The sequence below is a fragment of the Cervus canadensis genome, chromosome 3 (genome assembly GCF_019320065.1).
Source record: "Cervus canadensis isolate Bull #8, Minnesota chromosome 3, ASM1932006v1, whole genome shotgun sequence".
NCBI classification, from domain to species: Eukaryota; Metazoa; Chordata; class Mammalia; order Artiodactyla; family Cervidae; genus Cervus; species Cervus canadensis.
The window spans coordinates 36,210,876-36,233,224 of NC_057388.1; the positions used below are offsets into that span (position 1 = coordinate 36,210,876).

General features: G+C 31.7%; 1 protein-coding gene across 8 annotated transcripts in view; it reads left to right on the top strand.

Annotated features, from left to right (window-relative positions):
- CACNA2D1 (calcium voltage-gated channel auxiliary subunit alpha2delta 1) overlaps positions 1–22,349 on the top strand; it is a 508,655-nt gene that overhangs the window by 437,123 nt on the left and 49,183 nt on the right. For 3 of the 8 annotated variants that reach the window (XM_043462905.1, XM_043462906.1, XM_043462911.1), the window contains exons 14-22: positions 366–415; positions 1,593–1,682; positions 6,162–6,239; positions 8,159–8,233; positions 8,452–8,526; positions 11,786–11,842; positions 15,582–15,653; positions 17,041–17,112; positions 19,930–19,991. In XM_043462905.1, coding sequence (XP_043318840.1) covers positions 366–415; positions 1,593–1,682; positions 6,162–6,239; positions 8,159–8,233; positions 8,452–8,526; positions 11,786–11,842; positions 15,582–15,653; positions 17,041–17,112; positions 19,930–19,991 — 631 coding nt within the window. Of the gene's footprint in view, positions 1–365; positions 416–1,592; positions 1,683–6,161; positions 6,240–8,158; positions 8,234–8,451; positions 8,527–11,785; positions 11,843–11,940; positions 13,012–15,581; positions 15,654–17,040; positions 17,113–19,929; positions 19,992–22,349 lie in introns of those variants that run through there. The other 5 variants (XM_043462907.1, XM_043462909.1, XM_043462908.1 and 2 more) reach the window with 3 other exon arrangements.

Sequence of the window (22,349 nt, forward strand, 5' to 3'; positions counted from 1 at the left end):
TATATTTTGGCAGATATTTTATATAATATAAAATTGTTAGATACCCATCATTGTATACTTTTAATTATTTTTCCAATGAAAACAATTTTTGATGATAATAGATTTTCTACTGCTTTCTAGAAAAATGACATTTATTTTATACAATATGAGAAATGTAGTGAAGTTTCTGATAAAGCTTGTGTACTTGCTATGAGTTTACATTAATCATACATTTTTCAAACTGATCAGTGGTATTGATAATTTAGTATTTTCTGAATTAGAAGTACTCAGTTTCTCCTAGAAAGCCATAAAATAGTTCTGTGTTTTTTATTATATCATAATATGTAAACATATAAATCTGTTGTGTATATGTGTGTATATTTCAGGTTATTACTATGAAATTCCTTCCATTGGAGCAATAAGAATCAATACTCAGGTATGGTTATTTAAAACTTGTTTAAAGTGTTTTTTCAAACTAAGATATTTCTCTGCTCCTTTAAATATGCTCAATATGAAGAAAATAAGTGAAAATGAATGAGTAATTGATAGTATTACATGAATAAATAATTCATACTATTACATTTGTAATAAAATAATGAGTATCATGGTAATGTATTGGTTTTTATTTCACTAAAATTCCAAGTGTTTTTAAATATCTGAAACTCAGACAAAGATGTATAATTATGTTTGTCTTCTCCTATTTTAAAAACATCATAGAAAATAAATAAAATCAATGTACCAACAATCTCATCATATAATTTCAACTTGTTTCTATGGCAAATCATTTAACTGAGTTTCCCCAAATTATAGGTTCAACACAGAAAATTAAACAATAATTATTTTCAACTTACAACAAGGAGATGGTTTTTCTACAGCCATTCAGTTGAAAACATACTTGTTAAATAGGTAGATAGAACCAATAAGTTAATTTAAATATATATTATCTTTAAATATTCATAATATGCTATTTAAAATCATTTATTCAGTTTTAAACATAACTGAAAGTCTACAAAATAGACCAAGTCAAAATTTAGCGCAAATAACATGGCTTTTGTGGAAATGAATACTGAATATGTTGAGTTTTGAAATGAAACAGCAGCTGCATTCAAGCCTGATGTCTAGTTTTGGCACAGTATTTCATTTATTTTTGATATGTTTAAATGTAGTTTTGAATTTCAGCCAAACAATCTGTGATATGAAAACAAGTATGTGGCTGCTTTATTATTTCAAATTTGTGCAGTTCCATCCAGTAAATCACAGAGCCTTAAATAGTTTAGATTAACATAAAACAATTCACAGGGAACTTATTTCACTTATCCTTGGCTGTACCTCAGAAAGAGAATGTTTTGTTAGGAGAAAAAAAAGAAAAACTGGGGTAGATACATTGTATAAATAATACAAGTCAAATATTGTTAATTCTGAGTATGCAGACATACCATTTATGGAGTACCCAAAGTAGAAACTGAATGATTATATGCTTAACACTCTTAATAATTTTAATTCCATCTTCATTTTTACCTCTAGGTAAATTTTTCTCTGTGGAGTTTTTTTTTTTCTTAGCACTGCATTCCTAGTTATCAACCACTTAAATTTTTTAATGTGTTTATATATAGGAATATTTGGATGTTCTGGGAAGACCAATGGTTTTAGCTGGAGACAAAGCTAAGCAAGTCCAGTGGACAAATGTATACCTGGACGCACTGGTAAGCTAGGCTGTTTAACCAAAGACTGTTACAACAAAAGCACACGGCTGACTTCTGTTTGTCTCTAGCTTCCATTTCTCTTTTTCTCTTCATGAATCCCTTTCAGAATTCCTTCTATCACAACCTTCTTTGCTAGAATTTACATAATTTACTTAAAAATCTAGACTTGTGTGCAATAGAAAACCAGAGATGTAAAGTGTTGTTTTTTAGTTGTCATTGAGGATACAGAGTTTCAAACCCCGAATCTTGAATTTAAGATCATTCTAGTAACTTTGTGAAGTTTTATGTAAAAATAAAAATCCTCAAGTCACATAAATTAGTAGATTTTGAACAAGAATTGTGAAGAAAGTATTTTTAAAGTAGATTTCAGCTAGCAGAAGCTTGTAGATCAGATGGTAAAGAATCTGCCTGCAATGCAGGAGACCCAGATTCAGTCCCTGGGTTGGGGAGATCCCCTGGAGGAGGAGAGCATGACAACCCACTCCAGTATTCTTGCCTGGAGAATCTCCACAGGGTCGCAAAGACTTAGACATGACTGAGCAACTAACACTTTCACACTTTCAGCTAGCAGGAGTCTGTCTGCTGTCTCCTCCATATTTAAGATAGCCTCCGTATCTCAAACCAGACTCAACAAAACTCAGAAGTACTTGCAACTAGATAAACAAAAACCTTACCCCACCCTGGAATAATCAAAACCTAATCACCTCTTCATATTATAATTTCTTGCTTTAGAGACAACCCCAAATATTTATGGAAATAGCCCATTGAAGTGATTCAATCTGATGTGAAATAACAAATAAAAACATGTTAGGTTGTCCACTGCACAGTGGGAATTGTAGTACAGGCATGCCATCATATTTCAGAGCAGTGGTTCTTTCTCAACTGAGGGCAATTTTGCCCCTCAGATCACTTGGAAATATCTATAGGTATTATTGATTATCATGACTGGGATAGAGAGAGTTTGCTATTGGCATCCAATGAATAGGTGTCAGGGATGCTGTTAGACATTCCCACAATGTACAAGAGAATCACACACATTCCCAACACACTCTCGTATGCACGCGCGCGCGCACACACACACACACACACACACACACACACAACAAAGACTTATTTAGCTCAAAATGTCAATAGGGCTGAAATTGAGAAATCATATTTTAGTATAACTTTTCCTTTCCTAATATGAAAGTTATAAATAGTAATAAGGCTTATTCATATGCTTAACTTAATTAGAGAAGACTTAATTAACAATTTTGCTAGTGTAACATCAGAGAGACTTAAAATACTAAACCCTGAAAAATAGATGCTGATTCAGTAACCCCTTTTCCTACTTGGAGTTTAATTATATGCTGATACTACTTTCCTGAATACAGTGATGAACCCACAGGGCAGAATGCAATCTATTTAGAAAGAATTACTTATCATTTGGTTCTTGTAAAATAAACATATACAGGAAGTTTAGGAGAAAAACAGGCACTATTAGCAGCAGCCTTGCACGCTAAGAATGATAAAATGAAGCTTGCTTACCTCAAGCCCTTGCTAAAATTACCGTCCAGTGTTCCTTCTTGACATCACATATTTATTTAAGGTCGCATGGTCATCTGAAGCTGTGGTCAAAATGTTTCACGCATTCAAATCCATCACAGGACAGAGTATGATAGGAGGAGTCAATAATTATTCCCTCTTGTATTTCCTATGACCAGAAGTTCATTAACCAGCATGTCTGCATTGTTGGTAAGGTTCTTGCAGATAGCATAAATGACTTTAGGAAGCGATTTTGGTTCTGAATCTGCTGTTCTGCTAGCTGAGACTAAATGTTAAAAAAAAAAAAAAAGAACAAAAAGAGACATTAATTGACTGGTCAGTGGCTACATAGTGCATTCTTTCTTCTAACTTAAGACTCAAACATGACCCATCTTTTATTTCCAATTACTTGTGTATAGTCTCTGCACATAGCACATTCAAAAAATAATCTGGTCAGATTCACAGTTATTTTTTTAAAAAAAGATAAAAACATTGCAAGACAAAATATAATAAACATAATGGGAAAAATGAAAAGAACTCTAAAAATCAGAAGAAAGAGGCCACATATTTGGTGATAGAATAAGGTTAAAAATATGGTGTTATTTTAGCTAAATATATGAGTCTAGGTAAGGTTTCTACAATTGGTGATGTGTAGAGAAATTACAGAAAGGAGTAGCAGTATGAAAATTGGACAAGTGCTATGTATATTGAAAGGATGATACTTCGGTCACTTTTGCAGATAATGGAAGATAAGACTAGAATCAAGACTGGGACAGTATTGTGGAGGGTTCATTTTATTTGGGAGATAAAGTAAGATTCTTTATGTTAGATGAAAAGAATTACACTCTGGAAACTAAAAACTAAATATCAAATAAATTCCATGAGAGCTGATATCTTGCTTTATTTCTCTTCTTAGTTCTCTAGAAACTTGCACAGTGCCTTGGAATTGAGTGCAGTTTATGTTTGTCTAATATATTAGAAGCCTTGTATCTCATTTGGGCACACATATTACCATACTTAGAAAAAATTTATGGTATTATGTGTAAATGTGAAAGTGATACAAAGAAAAAGATTGCTTCTATTTATGCCACGCTACCATTCCTAAAACCGTGCGTATACTCAATATATACACAGTTGGTCCTCCATATCTGTGTCTTGTGTCTACAGGTACAACCATTACAGATTGAAAATACTTAGGAAAAAATTCAGAAAGTTCTAAAAAGCAAAACTTGATTTCGCCAGGCACTGGCATAATGTTTACATAATGTTTACATTGTATTTACAACTGTTAAATGGCATTCGCATTGTAAGGGGCTTTCCTGATGTCTCAGATGGTGAAGAATTTGCCTGCAATACAGGAGACCCAGTGTGATCCCTGGGTCAGGAAAATGCCCTGGAGAAGGAAGTGGCAGCCCACTCCAATATTCTTGCCTGGAGAATTTCATGGACTGAAGAGCCTAGTAGGCTACAGTCCATAGGGTTGCAACAAATCAGACATGACCGAGCGACTTCCACTTTACTTTACTTTACCTTTTTGCATTGTAAATGGTATTATAAGTTATATAGAGATGATCTGAAGTCTGGAAGGATGAGCATGAGTTATATGTAAATAATATCCAGTTTATATAAGGGACTTGAACATCCATGGATTTTGGTGTCTTTTGGATACCAGGTTTATAAATTATCTATAATCCGACACTTTTTGAGGTGGAAAGTTTTCGTTGCAGATATTAATTTGCATATTCAACTAAGGATGTTTGCATGGTCAAATTTTCTTCCTTAATACTAAATACAAAGCCAACATGCCTATCATGCAGCCAACTATGTGTCATCATGTCCTTAATTTTCTTGGTCCCAAATAATTTGTTATCTTGTTCTGCTGAAAGTGTATGATTGTCCTTTCCCACTAATTCAGTTTCTACTGTTTTTGAGCTTCCCATGTGTATAATTAATAATAAACCATAGCCTAAACCATTTTCTTTATAAGACTGTGCTGTTTCTAGAACAGGAGTAAATAGATTTGGATTTGGGGTCATTATTCACAAAAAGTTAACTAATAATTTCTCAGTAAATTCAGAATTTTCAACAATAACTTTAAAATTATTTTAAAGAGTAATTTTGTTAAAAATGTAGTTCTGACATGAAATATTTGTAACAGGAATATTATTGTTGCAGATGACAATCATAAAATGCAACCTCTGATCCGAAAATCAGTTTTTTCCAGCTAATCTCTGTGTATTCATGTAACATATGAAATTATCTACATGCTGATTAAATCTGTGTGATTATTTTTGTTCTACTAAACTGCTTCATGACTGGACTTTCATATTTGATTATTGCAGCTGTCTGTATCATTTCACTTTGTCAAAATGTTCATTTTGGAGAGCATATAGAAGCAATGTTGCTTCTTTTAACACCATAATGCTTCTCTAGAATATCCTAGAAATGTATTATCAGTACCATGTTTTTTCTGTTTGCAATATTACTCTGCTACACATCTATGATTTAGCCTGAAGCCTTTGGCTTAGGGCATGAAAAAATTTAAGAATGGAGCTGAGAGAAAAGAAAAGTTAAATCATTTGAAACAATATTTTAATATCACTCTGTTCATAGTGGCCTCTGATAATTAGGTGAACTCAGTATGAAAAAAAAGAGTGGATGGACAGGGTTACTATAAGTTTTAGTGTAATTTGACTTTTAAAGTTATTACAATGCTCTCTTAAGAGTATTATTTTAGATGTTGCATGCTTAAAGAACTGACTAATAGATCCTACCAATTTCTAAGACATTTATTTCATTGACTTTTAAATAAGCTTTCAAAGTCAATTTCTAATTTTTATGGCTTTATGGTTTATAAAGCAACTAAAATAGTGTCAGATATTCAAAAACTAATGCATAATGACAAAGTTTAAATTGTTATTTGAATTTGACTTTTTTCTGTGAATCTATTTTTAGGAACTGGGACTTGTCATTACTGGAACTCTTCCGGTCTTCAACATAACCGGCCAAAATGAAAATAAGACAAACTTAAAGGTTAAAAGTTAATTGATAAAATTAATAATAATAAATGATAAACTATGACGTTGAAGCTCAGTGTGGATAAGATATTTCTATAAGGAAATACATACAACGTAACTGTCTCGTGAGGCTGAAAGTAAAAGTCAGCAGCTGTCTATGTGATAACCACCTGGGAAAAAGGAAATGCAGGACAAGTTCTCAGTTCCCCCAGAGACAAGATTCAACTTAACTCTATTTAACTGACAAGAACACAAGTTCAGGATCTGGGAGTAATTATTGCTTGGACCAGAAAGTTCATTTGGGTTTCCCGTAAGAATTTACGGAATACATGATAAATAGGCAGTACTACTGTGTGCACATTTGTAAATGCATCTAAGATACCCCATGGAGTTCAAAACAAACAAAAAAAAATCCAAAGGGAAAAAAATAACATGGTAATGTCTGTATCAGATATATATAGGTACCTTTTTAGGATCTCTCATCCTCCAAGTCCCATTCAAGAAATTTTTTTTTTTAATTATCCTGTAACTTAAGAATATGATTTAAAAGAATAGTTCTCTTTATGCTTTTCTCTTTTTTAAGATTGAGGAAAAATGCTTAATGAGTCTCATAAAAGTAATTATTTCTATAGCACTGGCATTGTCAATGCTACCAACCTAAAGTTCTACAAATGTTGAAAAATATATATCTTGTGCTTGTTAAATTATCTCATTTTAAAGAATACTTTTGATTTAAAGTAGGTTTGCATTCCTATGTCTTAGCTTGCATTAGAAGGGATTTAAAAATCTAGGAGAATTAAGGTTTTTAAATACTAAATACTGATTTTATATTTTGACTGACACTCCTGATTTGAGGGAAATTTACTTCTATAATATAATGAATGTTGCACTTAAGCATTATTTGTTCACTTATTATAAATTTCAGTTGAACTCCTTATTTTAATAATGTTGCCATAGAAAAAATTGGTTATTCCTCTTTGGGGGCCCATTATCATTCTTAAATATCTGCTGGTTCTAATTATCGTAACTCATGAAGGGAGTAATTCTCTAACTCCTCATATAGACTGTGTAAGGCATTGCTTAAATTTGGGGAACATGCTCTGAGTGGGCTCTGGGTTGGTTCATGGGAAAACAGCAGGTTGTTGACCTAACTTTCTCATTCTGTGTGTACCTACACAGGATTTACAATGTGCTTATAATAACTATTGACTGGATTTAATGACTTTCTGTGTAACATTTTGATTATCTTATAATTTATGTAATTATATTTAAAACAGATTCCTGATTCCAAATTTTAACACCATTTCCATCCTTGTGTCCAATAGAAGACTATGATAACAATTTGCCACATGGATTCTTTTATTTGCAACTAAAACTATGATGCCCATTGTTTGGTATTTATAAGTTAACAGCAACCAGAAATAGTATTGTGAGAATTTCCATTTTATTACACATAAGATCACATACTGTTCACATATACACTACTATTGGCAGCAAAAATACATGTTTTTTTATTTGGTATTGTCTAACTTTAAGAAGTGATTTCTGAATTGTATTATAGCACAAAGTCAGTTTGTACTCACAAATACACATACAACCCCCACTTTCAGCTGTTGACTGTACAGTATCAATTAAACTATAGGGGTAATTAGTACAAAAACAAACAAATTGAAAATTTCATATATTTTTTGTATTTTAGCTGTAATAATCAAGATTTCACTTTTAACCTAATAACAATACAGTTGAGGGAAAAGAAAAATCACAGCTGAGAATCACTGCAAACTGATAGCTTAAGTGTCTCACCCTTATACATATATATATATAACCTAATGTGAAATACAAGCATTGTCGAGCAAAAGGATGAATGTATAATTTTGTATAGAAATGTGTAAATTTTGGTATAAAATACACTGCCTTGTTGCTGTCTTCTTATAGAATCAGCTGATTCTTGGTGTGATGGGAGTTGATGTGTCTTTGGAAGATATTAAAAGACTAACACCACGTTTTACAGTAAGATGCAATTTTCTCTTTTGATATCTTTTTTATTTTAAAACTGTACTAATTTAGGTTGTCTTTAAAGCACTTAAGAAATTCTCAAAAATTGTGCATTTATCTTAGCATATCTACTAAATATTTAAAAGAATTCTTAAAAGAATGTTATAATATCATGTTACCTTTCTTTATGCTTTAAAATATGTATTTAAGAGTTTATTATTATTATTTTTCAGTTGTGCCCCAACGGCTATTATTTTGCAATTGATCCTAATGGTTATGTTTTATTACATCCAAATCTTCAGCCAAAGGTATGTCTATAATTTGTTTACAGTGATAGTGTTCTGTAAAATTAATGATTAATGTTCTTATTAGGTTCATCATTTTTAAATTCACTATATAGCACTACGTATAAAAAAGCATTTTATGTGTAATGTTAATACGAGAAGGCCACAGTTGGTGCGAAGATGTGAAAGCAGTGTGCATTTTCGCTTACCAGCTTAGCTCTGCAATATCCCTATCCAGCATCCAGCTAACCAGTAGTCCCTTCTCTGAGGCAGTCATTATCACCTCCTGGCAGAGCCTCGCACATCCTCCTTGGTGTTTTAATTAGGCGGAAGGTAGTAAAGGAGGTTGCCTGGATGGTGTGAACCTGAAGCGTTATTCATGTTCCTCTCTGCGCAGGCCCTCTCTCCCTCTCTTTCTGGTAATTCTCTCTCCTTTCCATCTCCCAGGCTTATAAAGATATGTATGAAATGCAGTAAGTAAAACTCAGTGAGATGGACTTCATAACTGGGAAGGGTTTATTGATCAGTGAGTTCTAGGAAAGTTATAAAATTCCATACATTAAAGATTTTATCCTAATCTTTATTTCTATTTTCCCAGGATATAAAATACTTTCCTAAATATCTCATCCAATTCATTTCACTTTTCATTAATGCTTCATGGGTAAAACACTTATGTATCTATTAGTAAAGCTGGAAAAACCTTATTTATTTTTAATTTATAAGCAGCTTCAAGTTATTATTTAACTTTGAAGATAATATTAAGGATACTTTAAGTCATGCTTCAGGGAAATCTATGCAGACTTAAGCATACGATTTCCTTCTCCCCAGGCACAGATATTTAATGTTAGAGATATTTTAGGATATCAAGTAGGGTCATTAAAAATTATCCAAAAAAGTAATAATTAAGAACCATTGATATTGAATATTAGAACATATTGAATTGTTATAACTAATGTCTGCATTTTATTTCTCACTCTGGAAATTATTTACGTACAAAATCCATTATTATCTAAATATTTACTGATTATTTATACCTGCTGATCACCCTGAATTATTTTTAAAGTTGTTACTTTAATGTAAATATGAGATAAGCATTTCTCATGCTATCATTAGTATGTCACAGCTGTTTAAAAACATGTCAAGTGTCTTGTAATAGAGTTGTTTATGATTGGCTGACATTATGATTTTTTTATAATTGAGCATTTTTCTTTCAGAATCTTAAGATTTGTAAAAACTATATAGTATTATTTTGTATTATGTTGTATAGTGAATATATTTAAATTATATTCCCATAAGTAACATGATTTAAATATGATAATAACATAATGTGCTGAAGGGTGTGATGGACCCCTACTTTTATGTAGCTGGACATTTTATGATTGTGAGTCTAAACTCCTTCCCCAAAAGGAACTAAAATATATCATAGACAAAATAATAAAGAAGAATAATGAGAATAATGAATATATGTAAATATATGAATCCATCATTTAGAGGTAATTATTTGAAAAGTTTTTCCCCTTTTCTACATTCTTTTATACTAATAACCAGTATTTATGTGGAAAATATTTTATTACTATGAATGCTTTAAACATGTTTCTGGCTCATACTTGGAATAATCAATTTACTAAAATTTTGAAAGCTACAAACAAAACATAAATTATTTATAAATTCATATTAAAGCCCAAGTGCTTAATTTTTCTTCAGGATTATGTTATTTTTCATATTTTTATATAGGAAATTATTAAAAGAATAGTTTTAGAGAACCATTTAAAATGTTTGAACTATCAGTGTATTTTATCTGAAGTTCATGCTTTTGAATTAAATATGCTTATTCTCATTATTAACAGGTTAGATATTATAATTCTTTTTGTGGATGATGGTACCAGTTAGACAGATGGATACAAGAACCTGATAAAGGATAATACAGCATAATACAGTTGTTTAGAAATTGATAAATACAGAGTACCAATATGGTTAGAGTAGCATGCTAGCAAAATCAATCTTAATTTTTTTCATTCAAAATTCACCAGTGAAAATATAGAACAATAATGCCATGTTCCAAAGTACCCATTATTATTTAGCAAGATCAACATTTTATCTTACGCAGGCATTCTTTGCTGAATGCCTTGTGTTTTCCTCCTGAAACTGTAATCTTAATTCAACTTACTCGAATACAATTCTGAAATTTTTAGAAGGCAGAAAAAGTATCCTAAAGCCAAGAATAATAGAAAATAAAATATCTGTGAATCTTTTGCATATCTAATTTTCTAAGGAATCATTACTTATCTTCTCAAAGTGACTCTTCAAAGTCTCTACCATGACCAAATTTTGACAAGTGCTGAATTATGTATCCTCCTTTATTCCAAAATAGAGTTTAGAATTCCTCCATTTTGTTTCATTGACATAACCAGATTAGGTATACTTACTAGATATCTCATTTTTTATCAGTCTTAAGAAATATTTATTGTATAGGAAATTGTGAATAATTTACATTTTAGAAGTCAGTACTTAAAATAAACCTACATTGTTATGATTGAATTCACCATTTGTTCCATAGATACAATATTTGTTGTCACTAACAAAGGCCCAGATTTGGTGGGTTTTGTTTGTTTTTGCCATTCCATGCAGCATGCAGGACCTTAGTTCCCCAACTAAGGGGAACTTATATTGCCTCTGCAAGTAGAAGCATGGAGTCTTAACCACAGAACCACCAGGAATGTCCCACAAGGCCACAAAGTTTAAGTGTTTAAGATTAAAACTTTTCAATATCCTATAATATTTATATTTTAACATATATGAACCATACACATTCTAAAATATTCCTCTTTTGTGCTTTTGTTTGTTTGTTTTGTTTTTAAAACAGTATAGAGAATTCCCTAGCCATCCAGTAGTTAGGACTTGGTGTTTTCACTGCCGTAGGCTTGGATTCAATCCCTGGTCAGGGAACTAAGATCCTGCAAGCCATGCAGCATGTGAAAATAAAATAAATAAGCATAAAAATTGTCTGAGAGAAAGCATCTTTCTCCTTTCCTACTTTATTACTTTTTTTTTAGGAATAAAAGGAAAATACTAGTAATTTTGCTTTAAACAATGTTAAGTAATTTTACTAGCTTTACATATTTTTTCACTAAAAATATTTTTGAACTTTTGTTTATTAACTCATCATGAACTTGATGATACCTGTTTCTGATTGAGGAAATATCTGACCAAAATTGATGATAAGGTAGAACCTTTACCCAGGTTGATACATAGTTGATGAATTATTATCTTTCTGTTGCTTCAGCCTATTGGCATAGGTATACCAACAATTAATTTAAGAAAAAGGAGACCCAATGTTCAGGTAACTGAAGTTAGCAGTGCCTTCAAATTTGCTAAATCAGAGTTGCAATCAAGCTTCTTTTCCTAAAAGCATATGATTAATGCCGCCTTTCTTGATAGCAAGCTTCCAGAGCATGAGATGGAGATGAGCATCATTTCTCAATAAATTGGAGCAAAACTGTTATTAATGATGGCAGAGGTTATGCATTTGCTGACTAAAGACTGCTGCAAATTATGTAACAATGATAATAATCAGAGTAATCACAAAATTAAAATTAGGTTTGTTATTAAATATTATTGTGAAATCAGTGTCAAATCCATGTAATCCTAACAACTGGTTGTAAAATTAACTTCTAAGTGGAAATAAAAATACAATTCTGATGTCTAATTTCTATGAATCACACAATTTAAGCAAAAATTTGGAGGGATTTCTAAAAGTATATTTTCAGGTTAGCAGTTAGAGAAAGTTCATGTCACCTAATTAAAAATGTCCAAAATCGCAAATTAATATTGTCTGGAAAACTCATTTGCAAAATCTTTCCTCTGGTGGGAAAATAAACATTAACACTAAAAATGACCATCATGAAAGGATTCTTCCTATATTTCGTAAAGTTTAGTAGGAGCATTTCAAAATTTTGAAGAAAGTTCAGTATGATTTTGGGTTTTATATGTAAGCCTATTTATTTTTTAAAAAATGGTGATATTGTAATAAGAGGTAGTGTGATATTAATGGATATTACACTAAGAATTTGTAGAACTGAACTCCAGTTTATTCTACTTATAACCAATACTGTCTCCTTGAGTAGTTCACTAAACGCCATGGTACTTCAGTTTCTTCATCTGAAAAGTAGGAAGATTAAACTAAATTATTTCCTATCCTACACAGGATAGTCTGAGGAAGTTAAATATAGATATAGACCCTCAGCTCCATCTCCTGAAAATTCTGACTTAATTTGGCCAGGAATGGGCCCTAGGCTCTTGAATAGTTTTAAAGATTCCCAGGGAATTCTAAAGAACAGAGCCTTTGGATTAATAAAAACTTGAGTTCCCTTCTAGCTCTAAAATTCTGTGACAATCTGAATTTCATGTTATTGTGTCAATCTTCGTATCTTTTATGGTTCCTCTACAGTTAAAATTTGTCTTTTCTTGATTTATTAAATTGTTTTATGTTACTCCTCTTGCATGTTTCTTTTTGTGTATTACCTTAAATTATACTCATTGCAGTCATGTGCATTTTAGTGAATTTTTAGTTTTGCAATACTTTCAAATACTGCATGTAAATATTGTGATATAATTAAAAAAAAACCAACAACCTGGAAAATGGTTTGTTTTATTTTTGTTTTAAGGAATCTTCAAATGGCAAACTAGCAACCACACAAGACTTCTAAATTTAGAAAATATTTTTTGAACTATGTAGTATTTTTAATAATGCTGTTATTTCAATTTAAAATATTTAACAACATTACATTTTGCCTTTTACTTTATTTCCACAAATAGTATTAATCATTATATTAGTTGATATTTAAATTTTTCAAGTGAGGATTGTTGGATATTTAAAACATACTTAAAAATATTTAAAAAATGAAAGTATTGGGAACGCAGGGACTGGATTCAGTTCCCATGCTTCTCTTGGTACTTTTCGATATGAGTCTGCTTTTGAATTTTTCTGTCACTTTACCTGTGATGAGTCTTTTAAAAAATGGTCAGCCAGATTGCCATATACAAATTACAAGTGATGCATTGACATTTTTCTTTTATGATTTCCTTTTCCTCTCTGTGTCTTTATATGTTGGATTGGGACATGATCTTCATATTGCCAATTCTTCCTGATAATGCCTCCTCCATGCATGCTGTTTGGGTCTGGTCATGCTATGCATTATCCATTGCATGTAAGATGATATTCTTATTTATGTTTATATTTTATCATTTTATTTTGACTTTGTTTTGCAGTGAGTTAAAATTGTCATATGCTGATAGGGTGTTTGTGTAAAGATAATTTATTTCATATGACTCTAAGTAAGAAATTTAGAATAACATTGTTAACTTTAGAGTCTCCTTTTGATGGAAATGTGCTCAATTTCATATTTTAAGCAAAAGACTAGAATTATTTTCAATGCTGATTTTTATTTTCTTCTTCTGAAACATGTTACTTTTCAAAAGAGTATTTACTTCTGAACCAGTAAAATGCTGCCAAACAAAAATCAGTATTTTAACCTGTTGAACAATCCAATACTTATTTTCAATATTCTAGAACCTTCTGAATTTAGATATCAATTCCATAAGCAGTGAATTTTTTTTGTTTGTTTTTGTTTTTTTGAATTTTTTTTTAATAGAAGTGCCAGGCATAGTTTTTTTTTTCTTTAAGAATTCCCATTCATCAAAACCTATGGGAGTTATATATTTTTCATTATTTAAATGGAATTACTACCTAAAGGCATTTCTGTCATTATTATAAAATGAATACATGCTATGTATATTGTGTTAATCAGCATTTGATATAAATATTTAATACATTTCATTTTTGGCATTGTCTTTGGTAGCCAGCAGTCATAAAACAGTGTTTAAAATAATGATGATTCAAATGTATTTTGGAAGAGCCTGTAAGGTTGTAATTTTTTAAATTCCAGTGACCTTGCACTAATATGGCATAATTTATGTTTATTACTTCTATCTAATTAGTTATAATATGTTGATGTTATCTAACTTAGTAAACATTAAAACCCAGTTTCTAAATTTTTAAAGTTGCAAAATTATAGACATGTATTATGATTTTATGTTCTAGTGAACTTTAAAATTCTACTATGATGCTGCATTACTCGTGTTACAAGAGAATAGTATGTATTTGTTTATCAAATATTTTGATGTCCTTACTTTATGATTAAGAAAATTTTTAAATGTCACGTGAGGTCAATTTACCAGGTTAACACTTTTGTTTGATATATGTGTATAAATAAATAATCTGCCTGTTTCATAGTGAATTGATTTCTTACTACACACTAGGAAGAGGTAGCAATAGGACATGTTAAGCAGGAAAACATTATTAGTGAACCTACTGTTTATGTTTCGAGTTAGACTTCCATAACCGATCTTTATTAGAACCCTTATGACTTGATCATAAATTTTATCTTCAAAATTGATAAAATAATTATTTATAATGTTAATAATTACATTATTAAAATGTAAAATTTCTGGGATTTAAATACATGAATCAACTTCCGTCTTTGCTTTATGCATTTTAAGATGGAAGAATAAATTTAGAAATGTCTGTTTGTTAAGTAAATTCAAACATTTAAAAAATATTTTCCCTCGTGTAATTTCTTATTTTTTATAGAATACAAATAATGTATATTACTTACATGTTGCCTTTGTTTTATTGCCAAATATATTATCCAAATGGCTATATTTTGCTCCTTTCACATCCTGATTAAAGAAAAAAAAGCTGTAAGTGGATCTTCAGAAGTCGTATTCCCACAGGATTTGTGATTATAAATGTCCCATCTAACACAGGACTCAAAATATAAGTATCTTCAGTTGGTGATTAATCAGAATTTGCCACAATTAAGGCTCAAATTCCTAACCTACTTATTACTACTTTAAAATATATATGAAAGAATCTGCATTTATACAATTATTTAGTCAGCTTTTTCATAAACCTTAGGTAAGTAATTTTTATGGAATTAATTCTATATTTAAATATCCCTTGAATTATTCTCTATACAGCATTTTACAATGTCATATATGCTTAATTGTTCTCTGTGTAGAACCCCAAATCTCAGGAGCCAGTAACTTTGGATTTCCTTGATGCAGAATTAGAGAACGATATTAAAGTGGAGGTAAGTGCAGTTGGCCTGAGCAACACCCTCCCATCAGATGCTGGGATTCTTCCAGTCTACAGGATTTGTTGAGCAGTTTCATTGTTGGTTCTCTCTTTGGACTCTATGCACAAAGATGACTGTTTTTTGTCTTTAAAAATTTCCAGATCCTAGGCTCTCTCATCCGAAAGATCATATGAAAAGGAATAAATATTTAAAATTGAGTGTGACCTTATTGTTTTCTTTCTTTCTCCTTCCACAGGTTAGGTTGTGTATTTCAATACAAATATAACTTGTAAATTTCAATTAAAAAACATGTATTCCCCATCATGTAAATCCATGGCTGATTCATGTCAATGTATGACAAAAACCACTACAATATTGTAAAGTGATTAGCCTCCAACTAATAAAAATAAATGGAAAAAAAAAAAAAAACATAGGGAGGAGGATGTTGCCATAGAATTGAAAGAAAATTTTCAGAGAATTTAACCACTCAATAAGCAACATGAGGAAAGAAGCTGCCATGTTTTTCTTAGTACTCTATTGTCAGAAAATTTCTATTTTATATCAAAACCAACATTGCATGCCACTTCCTCTGAGGGGACCTTCCATAGTAATAAAGTGAAAAGTGAAAATGTTAGTCGCTCAGTTGTGTCCAACTCTTTGCAACCCTATGGACTATAGCCCACCAGGCTGCTCTGTCCATGGGATTCTCCAGGCAGAATACTGGAGTGGGTTGCCATTTCCTTCTCCAGTGCATCTTCCCAACCCAAGGATTGGACCCAGGTCTCCTGCATTGCTGGCAGCTTCTTTACCATCTGAGCTACCAGGGAAGCCCTCCATAATAATAAAGATAATTAGTAATAATAACACTGAGTATGTGATATGTGTCAGTCATGGCTTTTCAAGAGCTTCTGAAATAGGTACATTGTTTTTGTTGTTATTACTACTATTATTATTATATCTGTTGTACTGATCATCTGTTTGAGGTACAAGAGGTTACATAACTTATCTCCAGTTACTCAGCTATTAATAGTAGCAGAACCAGAATTTGAACCTGGTTCTCATACTCCAGAGCAGAGATATCTAAGATTCTTTCAAGTTGATTAACTCTGTCTCTTATCTATTCAAAGACTCTTGTATTTCTTTTACAGTTTGTCACACATTTGTAGTTGCTTTCCACATTTTACACATTTACTCCCTCAGTGTAGAAAAATAAAATCTATGTATTTTAATTACCTTTGACTGCGGCATAGTGCGGGGATATTTTAGGTAAACAGTGAATATCTGTTGTAAAGTGTTCTGTCAGGAGAACAAAAATAACAATAATGCAGTAACTTTTAAAAGAATATTTCCACACTTGGTCTGTTGAGTGTCTGCATAAAGTAACTGTTTCAATTTCCCTTAGATTCGAAATAAAATGATAGATGGAGAAAGTGGAGAAAAAACATTCAGGACTCTGGTTAAATCTCAAGATGAGGTAAGAATTAAGCCAGATTTATTCTTAAATAAAATGTATATATTAATAATAACACTTGACATTAGTGGTCAGTCTGATCTAGTAAAGCAATATTTATTTATCAAACAGATGTTTCTAGGAAACAGATTTATTTAAAGCACTCTTTGCTGGAGGGATAATTTTAGTAAGATTTTTAAATCTGAAACTTTTATAAAATAATGTTGCTATAGGTTTCTTAATGTATTCTTACATCACAATAATATATTCTTGAAAATTACATTTTTTAAAATTTTATTGACGTCTAGTTGATTTACAATATCATATGTTTCAAGTATATAGCATAGTGTTTCATCTATACATACATATACATACACATATATTCTTTTTAGGTACTTTTCCTTTATAGGTTATTACATAATATTGCATATAGTTCCCTGCTCTCTACAGTAGGTCCTTGTTGGTTTTCAAAAATTGTATTTTATGTCTCCATTTTTTCTATCACAATAAGAAATAGAACACAGTATAATGTTCTGCCATGTTCTTTTAGGCTATTTCAGTCATACAATTTGAAGTTAGTACTTAACAGCTGTATGTTTTCTATGGCTTGTGCACGCAGACATTTTAATTGTTGAGTTCTATATATTAATTTTTTTTGTTTCTCGTTTACTTGTTTCCGGCTTGATTTCTTTTACTATTTCTGCATGATTGCCCTGCATTTAAATCTGAAATTAAATTGAGAAAACATAGCTACCACCATAAAATCACTGGTACAACTGTGTAATGCTTGTATTGTTTTATAATGACATTGGAAAATTCCTTGTGAATTGAAAGTGTGTCTATCCATTATCAGTCACATGGGGATATGTGTATATTTGAGTATTTGAAAAATACATAGAACTCACAAGCTTTTGAGCCTAGAAATTTAATTTAAGCTTTTATGTATAATTTATGTCTTTTCCTCATAATCTCATCCATTTTAAGTGTAACAATGCTCCTGAGTTTGTTAAATCCATTTTAAGTGTAACAAATCTCCTGAATCTCAATCAGCAGAATTTTTTCCCTAAGATGAAGCCAGGATCCAAACGTACTTCATTAGCACCTGCCCTTTCTCACTTTAATCAGGAGTCCCAATTACCAGAACACAAGGGGGTATACATCAGTGTCAGTCTTGAAATTTGAAATGTTTTGTTGAAATGTCAGCTCCGTTTACTTAGACTTTAGCCATGCTGTTTATACCCTCACTTTTCTGAGAAAAGAGGTAAATCATTCAGCAATCCTGCCAACTTATCTCTGTTGATCTGCCAAAAAGAACTCTTTGACCTGTACCTTCTTTTTTTCAACTTACAGATCAATTTTGTTTCTATTAAGTCACTTTTTTATTTTTCTCCTCCAACTTACTGAAAATTCTTTTATTTGACCAATATCCTCCCGTAGACTTTTCGTGTTGATAACCTTGAAGAAAGTGGTGTCTTGTGTTTTTATTTCTCTAATCTGATACTGTTTTTGATCTTCTTTTTTTATAACTTGTGGAACAATACTAGTTTGCCCTGGTTTTTTAGGAGTAGTAGTAAATATGTAAACATTTTTGTTTTAATTCTTTTAGGAATTTTATGAGTCTAGAAACTTCCCGTGCACTTCCTGTCCTCTCTCCCCCATCTTCCACACACATAAATAAAGCCATGGGGATATTTGATGTATAAAACAACATTGTGTAGTTGTTATAAAATGAACTTGGAATCATGTATTTTCCTTCATCCTGCCAGTTAAAGTCGTCTTGAAGATTCATTTTCCAGATCAGTAAATTGTGGAAAAGAGTAGTATTTCATTTAATCCAGTGGGTTGATTAACTGAGACAAGGATTGTAAAATGTTTTGTATATTGCCTAATATCAAGTAATAACTTCAGTGAATATTATTGTTCTACTAAGGATGATGACACTGCAGATAACTGAAAATATTAAAAGATGCATATGTATCATCACTAAAGCTAATGGAAGAAGGAATGATAATTTCTTTACTACCCTTCAATAGCTTCATAAGAAAGATTCAATATCTAAAAGTCATTTAGCTCTTTCTTCCTTTCCCTGGTGGATATAGTTGTTTTTCTAACCTTCAGTAATATTAAGTAATTAGTATCTGAGATAAATACTGTAATAATAGCTTAATAAGAACTGCTACTGCTAGTCCTGCTGTTTAGTCACTCATTTGTGTATAACTCTTTACAAACTTATGGACTGTAGTCTGCCAGGCTCTTCTGTCCACAGGATTCTCCAGGCAAGAATACTGGAGTGGGTGGTTATTTCCTTCTCTAGGGGATCTTCCTGAACCAGGGATGGAACCTATGTCTCCTGCTTGGCAGGCAGATGTTTACCACTGAGCCACATGGGAAGCCCTTAATCAGAAGAGTAATATGCTCATCATACATTTGGATGTAGACATTGCATTAAATTCCTGATATTACCAATTTATCTTAAACATACTCTACTATGGAAATACTTGAGTGTTATGTAGTATTTCAATCATGTTTCATTATTAAAATTTATTTTTTAAGAAATGTTTTTAAAGTTTTGATGTTAATAATTTGGCATAAATTACTAATTTTAAATTAAGATTTTCCACTTAAATGTCCTTAAAATTTATCATGTGGGTACTTTTTTTGCCTAAAATTTTGCTTTTCACACACACATAACAAAATAATTGTAGAGTGGAATAGATCAGACATTTGTGAAGAAGGGTAGTGAATCACCACTGAATTTATAAATAGAGCCTAATGTTCTGCTGTTCTTATCAATTAACATAGGATAAAAAGTGATCATAATCAAGTCCAACTCTTTTTTAGAGATATATTGACAAAGGAAACAGGACATATACATGGACTCCTGTCAATGGCACAGATTACAGGTAATTAACCATATTTATATGTGTGCTTATAAAAAATATTCAGTGTCTTTCACCTGTTTTTATTTTCTGTTTTTCCAGTGGATGAATATTGTTTTTATATATTCTCAAACTGTTCTCAATGTAATTAAAATAGAAATATTATCCTTTCCAAAATTAAAATGCATTAAAGTTATACATTATTATTTTCAAAATGGGTAAGATGGGGAAAAGCTATAAATATAAAATTTAGAAATGAAAATTTGTATGATATGCATATATTTGATATTTTGTATATTTATGTTATTAAAAGTTGACAAAATCCCCTTATTTTGTAGTCATGACCTCCACTGACTTCCTCATTTAAATTGTTATGTAGTTTACAGTACTTAAATTTAGGTTGCAGATTAACTTAAAACTTCTCACATCATCATATAATCTGATATAAAATGCTCAACTGATATAATTTAACCCCATGAGTAGAAATTCTGTAATATACTGATTCTTCCAGTTGATTGGACTTTGAAAAACTAGACAGACTAATACCTTAACATTTCTTGGAAATTTTTCATTCTTCAACACTTGCTGAGCGTTTTGTTTGCTTGCTCTAACTTTAAAGTCACCTCTTTCCCTGTGGTCCTGCTTCCTACATACAGCCTCATAATACTGAAGCTGATCCAGTTTATGTCCTTCTTATCCATTCTTTCTTCCTCCTCCTTCACATCCCCACCTTGGATCTCATGTCACCGGACAATACCGCCTACCATTCCTCCTTTAAATAGTCATCCCCTTGTCATTTCAGGGATTTTGATTCCTGGGCTGGTTGCCACCCTCTCCTCCATCACGTGGATCACTGTTTCTCAAACTATTTGGGACGTACCCACAGTTATATAAAACAAAAATTGTTTACTAAAATAAACACTAAAAGATGAAAAGTCAAATGGACAACAATTTTTAATGGACTTCATAGACATAAAATTAGTCTGTCAGATTACTATAAAAATTTCTAAATGCTTACTCTCATTTTCTATACGTAACTAATCATGACCTGGTAATGGGTGGTTTGCAAATGGGCCAGGTTCCCTGGACATACTTTAAATACCACTGGCATAGATGATTTTTCTAGTGCCTGGACTCTCTGTTTTTCTGTCTCCTCCTCTCTGATGATCTTGTCAATCCCCAGTCTTAGCTACCTGCTTCAAAGTCATGTCCTGCAACTCTAACATTCAGACTGCAAGTCCTTCATAGTCTTAATTTGAGATTTTTTTTTTAATCCAACTGTCAGATGACTACATTTTAGCTTTCCATCCCCTCCTTCTGATAGCCCAACTGCAGCAATCCTTTGACTCAGTTGAGACCTGAAATTTATCAACTCCTGAGACCTTTCATTGTCCTTGCCTTCCTCATGTGCATGTACCCGTTATCTCAGCATAAATTCATTGGATCTTATTACGTTCACTCTCTTATATTAATGCCATCAACTTGTACTCAAGTATGGCAAAGAGTAGTTTGACCAATTTCAATCCTAGTTAAATTATTACCAGTACCACACAGCATCTGCACAGCTACAGATGGGAAAAATAAAATATTCCTTGACTGATCATGTCTAAAACCTCTAAACCTCAAGTAGACTTCAGGGGTGCCTACTGATCTCAATAGTCCAATAAATGTAGGAGGCTTCTAGATGACTTTTGATAGCTTCACTCCTTAAACCCATCTCTTTCCCATCCATTTTCTCTGTTGATCTGAAACTCTATTTTGCTCAGTGAAATAGGAAGCAATCAAAAGAGACCTTCTACCACCATAGAACATAACTACTTGCATCTATTTCTCCATCTCCTATCTCTTTTCACAACACGAGGGTCATATTTCACAAGAGTCATAGTATTAATACTTGAGTTATATTGTTTCATTTCTCTACCCACAATACTCCAATAATTTGCTGTCTTAATATCTATAAAATCTAAGGTTTGCTACAGCCATTAGAAGCCTTACATCATCTGACTTCATTTACCATCAGTTCTCTGAAGTTGTCGTCTCAGATTCTTTCCTCAACCACCTTCATCTCCATCCTCCTTGCTGCTCCTCATAAATCTGGAACCACTCTGCCTCAGGACCTTTGCACCTGAACTTATTTCCCTCTAGGATGTAAAGTGCCTCATCATTTCACATTATATATATGTATGTACACATGCACACATATATATATGAAGCATATATAAAGAAATTTATTTCTACTGTTTATTGTTTGTCTCCCCCTCACTATCAAGTTCTAAGAAAGCAACATTCTAAGACTGTTAAATTCTGAGATTCTAAGATTGTTGCCTGCTTCATTTACTTTTGAATGCTCAGATTATAAGAGGAACACTAGACATTCTATAT